This window comes from Pantherophis guttatus, chromosome 4 (genome assembly GCF_059756535.1).
Source record: "Pantherophis guttatus breed Tessera chromosome 4, ASM5975653v1, whole genome shotgun sequence".
Classification (NCBI taxonomy): Eukaryota; Metazoa; Chordata; class Lepidosauria; order Squamata; family Colubridae; genus Pantherophis; species Pantherophis guttatus.
The window spans coordinates 13257249-13263895 of record NC_142066.1 but is presented as its reverse complement, the minus strand read 5'-3'; the positions used below and the strand labels follow the sequence as shown (position 1 = coordinate 13263895).

The window sequence follows — 6647 nt, the reverse complement described above, 5'->3', positions numbered from 1 at the left end:
CAGGAGCTGGCGATGCTGCCATAGTCTGGCCCCTGGACAGTGGTTGCATTTTGTCTATGGGATGGGATTGGGTTTGAATCTGGTGAGGATGATTGGTGGTGGTGTCATGTGTTATCCTGGGTCTGGTGTCAATGTTTGTGGCTGGGGCTCATTTGTTGACTAGGACAAGTTTCCAGATGTCTGGTAGGCGGGAGGTATTGTCACGTACCAGAACCATTTCAACTGTTATTCAAGATCTGAAAATCCTTTTTGAAAAGAATGGTGTTGAAGATATATGGATCTAAGACATGAGTGAGTATTTCTGGTATTTTGGTTCAATTATAAAAAGGAAGAGATGGATCAATTATTTTTGGCTGATAAGTTTTGTAAGCCACTATGACTCATTTAGACCGTGAAGAGGTTAAAATATGTCTAATAAATCCAATTGCGGAAGTGAATAAGAACTAACCGGGTCCCATCTTCCCCAAGTCTCCTTTTATTTCAATTATTTTTTTTAATAAAATTTTAATATAAATTAGAAACATAAAACAGAATAAAGACTATAACGAAACACAATCACATATATACAATTGAGGTTGATTCAACCCCCATATATATACAGTTTCTAAATAACATTACATATCATCATACTACAGCTTCAATTTGGTTTATCATACTGCATCTTACATTTATTAATCTTCTTATATCTAATATTCCCTTATTTATATTTAGCTTGCTATTTACATATCTATGCTACATGCTTCCCTAACATCTACCTCATGACATTTTTACTTCTATCCATTGGTACCATTTATCCCAGCTTTGATTGAAAATTGATTCTTGTCTATCTTTAAGTATATATGTTAATCTATCACATTCTGCACACCACAACATTTTATTGATAATCATCCGATCTGATGGTACTTCCTTCCCTTTCCAAAGTTGCGCATATGCAATTCTAGCCGCAGTGGTAATGTCTATGAAAAGGTACCAGTCTGCTTTCCTTATGGCCCCAGGGTTTATTCCTAGCAAGTAGACCTCTGGTCTCAGTTGAAAACTGACTCCTGTAATCTCCATGAGCCAAACTTTTATCTTACTCCAATAGTTTTGGGCTTGTAGACATGTCCACCATTGGTGGTAAAATGTACCCCTGGCTGACCCACATTTCCAACATTCTGCTGAGGTTCCAGGGAACATCTTTGCGATTCTTGCTGGTGGTATATGCCATCTATATAACATTTTAAATATATTTTCTTTGAAAGACACATTTATTTCAATTATTAAATATCTTGGAGGCAATCATGGTTCTCATGAGTAGCTTCAAATGGATCAATGTTGGTTTTCTGGAGCTAGATATTGTCTTCACTGTCCCACCTTTTTGCCTATAACCTGAGAAGAATGCAGAGAGACAGAAATATTTTTTGCTGGAAATTTGTCTTAACATTTTCTCAATATTTTCTTTTATTGAAGGAGACCAGGGGCAATTCTTTGATGGTTCTTTTCTAGTTAGATGTACTGTGTTTTCTTGAAAATAAGCCCTCCCTGAAAATAAACCCTCCCCTGAAAATAAGCCCTCCCCCGAAAATATTTAAACACATGTGCAGCTGGTCCCCGCCATTTCCTCTGGTTAGGGTTAGGGAGACAAAGCTGGAAATCAGGTAAGATGGCAAGAGGAGCCCTGTCTTGCTCCACACACCCCAAAATAAGACCTCCCTGATAATAAGGCCAAGGCCTTATTTTAGGGTTCAAAAAAAATATAAGATAGGGTCTTATTTTCGGGGAAACATGGTAGTTATTTTGGTCTCAGAACTCACTGTCTATCACATGATGGTTAACCTATGGCATGCATGCCAAAGGTGGCATGCAGAGCCATATCTGTGGGCACATGAGTGTTGCCCTAGCTCAGCTCCAGTGCGCATGTGCATGCCCACCAATTGATTTTCAGGCCTTCCGAGCCTACCAGAAGTCAGGAGATTGGCTGTTTCCAGCCTCTAGAGGACCTCCAGGGGGTGGGGAAGGCCATTTTCATCCTCCCCAGGGTCCAAGAAAGCCTCTGGAGCCTGGGGAGGGTAAAAAAAGGACCTACTGGGCCTACCATGCCATCGCGTGCCAAAAATGGAGGGAGCGCAGTGGGCAGGGTGCATTGAATTATGAGTGTGGGCACATGTACACGTGGCAACTCCACATTCCCCCCATTTTTGGCACACGACGGCAAAAAGGTTAGCTATCACTGGTCTATAGAGATGTCAGAACATTTACCTACAGGTTTGATGTGGGGACTTGATTGGAGGTTTATAAGATGTGGGAAAAAAAATAAAGGATCACAAAATCCCGTAAAATAAACAATGCGAGGTCACTTCTTAATAATTCAACTGCCAATATAGTGAACAACACAGCATCTTGAGCTGCGGTGGTGCAATGGTTAGAGTGGAGTACTGCAGGCTACTTCTGCTGACTGCTGACTGCCTGCAGTTTGGCAGAGCAAATCTCACCAGGCTCAAGGTTGACTCAGCCTTCTATCCTTCCAAGGTGAGTAAAATTAGGACCCAAATGGTTGGGGGTAATACGCTGACTCTGTAAACTGCTTAGAGAGGGCTGTAAAGCACTGTAAAGTGGTATATAAGTCTAAATGCTATTGTTATTGCTATCTTCACTTTTGGTCATGAAGCTGATAGCTTTTCTCAAATACAGGAAATAAAGAAGAAACAGACAGAAGTGCTTAATTCCCTTCATACACACTCACACAACTCTTTCCCATGGTCTTCATTGTCCTCTTGATCTAGGAAGTAAACCATTTCTATAGTTTTTGCTGTAACTTCATAGATTTCAGTGACACACTGAAAAAAAAAAACATTTCAGAGGCTCACAAATCATCGAATAGATAAATCATATGTAATTCATACAACTTAATAAACATCTCTGTTCGGTTTGCTACAGATTTTCTACTGCAGTTACCTGGCAATGTTGGTCGAATTTTTGAAACTAATGGTCACTTAACAAGAAGCTATCAGCCATTATTTCTTTGATCACTTCAGATAATAACGTCAGTCTGCATGGAAGATGGCTTGGGGGAGTCTTCACAAACTAGATGTGTCTCTTCAATTGCTTTCATGTCATTTCAGCTGCCCCAAATATATCTTCCTGCAGATTGTGAATGCCAATGAGATTTTTTTTAAGCCGAGAGTTGTTTTAACCCAAAGGAGCTAAAGAATTGTCTTCAACGGATGTGTGGTAGAAGCTTGTAGAGAACCATGACATTCAAGTTAGGTTTTTTTCACACATTTCCTGTGAGCTCCTGATTTGCACTGAGATGTTCCTTTACACTTGCATAAGAGGCCTGGATAGCTCAACAGACAGAGCTCTGTAATTTAACACCAGCTGTCTGCAATTAAAGTAAGAATCCCGCCAGGCTCAAGGTTGACTCAGCCTTCCATCCTTTCTAAGGTAGGTAAATTGAGGACCCAGTTTGTGGGGGCAATAAGCTGACTTTGTATAAATATACAAAAGTATGAAGGCTATTGCTTAACACATTGTAAGCTGCCCTGAAGAACTTCCCTCTATATCTTTATCTTCTGTGAATCCCAAACTTCCTCTCTTCTCATTCCTCAGAGTCAGAACCAAGGGACTTTCTCCTGAGTGATCACTGTCTGGTGAGCCAATTATGGGTGCAAGAAATTCCTCGGAGAAGCTAATTTGCAATCAAGGCATGGGAGTCCAAATTTCACCCCTATTAAAATCAAGGAGCCCAATTAGTCATGACTTAATGCTCCATTGCATTGCATTGATATTTTATGGAGTAAAAGGATTCGAATTTGCGGATCTTTTTGATCCAAAAGTAATTAATACCTGCCTGGAGAACAATTTTTTTAATTTTTTTTTAATTTGATTTATATGCCGCCCTTCTCCGGAGACTCAGGGCGGCTTACAGTGCATTCAGTAATAGCCTTCATACTTTTGTATATTTATACAAAATCAGCTTATTGCCCCCACAAACTGGGTCCTCATTTAACCTACCTTAGAAAGGATGGAAGGCTGAGTCAACCTTGAGCCTTGGAGAGATTCGAACCAGCAGTAAATTGCAGGCAGCTGTGTTAATAACAGGGTGCTTTAAACCACTGTAGTACCAAGGCTCCTACTTACTGCTTATAACAGTTTTTAATCCAGTTTTAATTTGGAGACTGTTTTATGAGGAAAGAAATCTCGCCATATGTGAAGAGTTGCACCTGTGTCATTGCTAGGTTTGCTGTTAGATCAGGGGTATCAAAATCAAGGCCCACGGACTGGATCTGGCCCATGATGTGGTCGGATCCGGCCTGCGGGATCATCCTGGAAAATGTAAGGGTCCAGCCCGATTCGCTTTGGCTCAGTCTACCCATGTTGCTTCAGTCAGGGGTGGGCTGTTGGGGGTTCGCAGGGCTCTAGCTAAGATTCTGTGCAATTTGGAGAACCCCCAAATCCCACTCCTGGCTGGCTCCGCTCACCCTGCCCCACCCCTCCCAGGAGTTTCTCTGCTACCAGTTCGCCCGAATTGATCCGAACTGGCTGAAAACCACCTCTGACTAGGGGAAGTGTCCTCCTCTGGAAATTCAGTAACTCACCACGGGAAACAGCTGCACACAGATCTCCACAGTTCTTGAGAAGAACACAAGAGGAAGCAGCAATATTTTACTACGTCTTTGCTCTTCTGGAAAGTAGAAGTTCATTGCAAGAATATTATAGCCAGTGGAAAAGGTCTCAAGATTGATGTGTCTGCTGTGTTTGCAGAAAGAAATTATCCAATAATGTCTGCAAATCCAACTGTAGAATGTTCCATTGCTCAAGTTTAGTGAATAAAGCCACAAAAGAATAATAATGTTTATTTAAATTACAATGGCAGAGGTATTTCTAAAACACAGGAGAAGCATGCATAAAGGTATTGCAAAGTTATGAAGTCCATTTCAAAAAAAAAAGTACAATCTCTTCAATGGCTCTTCTACAAAAACCAGTTGCTAAATAATTATTCTTTTTCCCCCTCTGGTCTTTTTCCTTCAAATGTTGAGATCTCTTCAGAAACTGGTCTTGTAGGAAGCAATGGAACACCAGCCATCATATATGACATCTTCGAAACAGACATGGTGGAAAGGATGATTTGCTGCTTCCATGACCAACAGAGCAGAGTTTAAGAAGGACATCAAACTTCTGTAATCAAGGTCTGGTTGGATGAGGACCTCTCTCAGGAGAGGAGAGGAGCTAGACACTCACTCTGCTAAACAAATACTGTAATTCCCTCAACACTGTCAAACTATTTACTAAGTCTGCACTACTATTAATCTTCTCATGATTCCCATCACCCATCTCCTTCCACTTATGATTTTATGACTGTAACTTTGTTGCTTGTATCCTTACAATTTATATTGATATTGATTGTTTCCTGATTGCTTATTTGTACCCTATGGCTATCATTAAGTGTTGTACCTTATGATTCTTGATGAACGTATCTTTTCTTTTATGTACATTGAGAGCATATGCACCAAGACAAATTCCTTGTGTGTCCAATCACACTTGGCTAATAAAGAATTCTATTCTATTCTATTCTATTCTATTCTATTCTATTCTATTCTATTCTATTCTATTCTATTCTATTCTATTCTATTCTAGGCAATGCCATGTGGGAATGGGTGAAGTGCAAACTTCAGGTTTCCTTCAGCATTGCTTACATCTCAGGTACTTTGAGCATCTGTTCAGACTTTCTCTTGAAACCATACTTAGCTAGGATGACCATTGGTCATATTTGTGATTCCACTCTTACACCTTTAAGCACCACCACCGAGTTAAGAATGAAATTATTATACACAACAGACTTTGTGTGAAAGTAGCTGCTGATCTTCATTTTTCTAATCAATCAAGCCATGAAATAGCTCAGAATTCCATCTGGAAATGATACTATACGTTTGGTTATTTGCCATATTATAATTCATATTTTTTTTAAAAAATTGATTTATATGCCGCCCTTCTCCGGAGACCCAGGGCGGCTTACAATGCACTAAGCAATAGCCTTCATTTTTTTGTATATTTATACAAAGTCAGCTTATTGCCCCCACAACTGGGTCCTCAATTTACCTACCTTAGAAAGGATGGAAGGCTGAGTCAACCTTGAGCCTTGGCGAGATTCGAACCTGCAGTAATTGCAGGCAGCTGTTCTTAATAACAGGGTGCTTTAGACCACTGTACTACTGTACTTATTGTCTTCAGTATACTTCCAGCTATCTATTCTGGATTCACTACCCAAAGTTTCACCAGAGCCATTTTAATGTCTTTGTTCCTAAGTGTGTATATCACGGGGTTCAACAAAGGAGTGATGGTGGTGTAGAATACACTTACCACACTATCCATAGAGTCCTGAGAACCTAGTCTCATATAATGATAAAACAAAGGCAGGTAGTAAATAAACACCACAGTAAGATGGGCAGTGCATGTGGAGAAGGCCCTTTGCCGTCCTTCACTGCTACTGATCTTCAAAATGGCTGTGAGGATGTAAGCATAAGAGGCTAAGATGAGGAGAAAGCAGGTCATTGTTATAAAGCTCACGTCAACGATGCTCATCAACTCATTAAATTGTACGTCAGCACAAGACAGCCTCAGCATTGCAGGAATGTCACAAAAGACATAGTCAACATAGTTGTCCTCTC

At 40.3% G+C, this 6647-nt stretch overlaps 1 protein-coding gene across 1 annotated transcript in view; it reads right to left on the bottom strand.

Moving 5' to 3' along the window:
- Positions 1-6225: 6225 nt before the first annotated feature.
- Positions 6226-6647, bottom strand: part of LOC117657609 (olfactory receptor 10G6-like) — a 927-nt gene continuing 505 nt past the window's right edge. Inside the window, exon 1 of the mRNA XM_034405732.3 lies at positions 6226-6647. This exon is cut by the window's right edge and continues 505 nt beyond it. Coding sequence (XP_034261623.3) covers positions 6226-6647 — 422 coding nt within the window.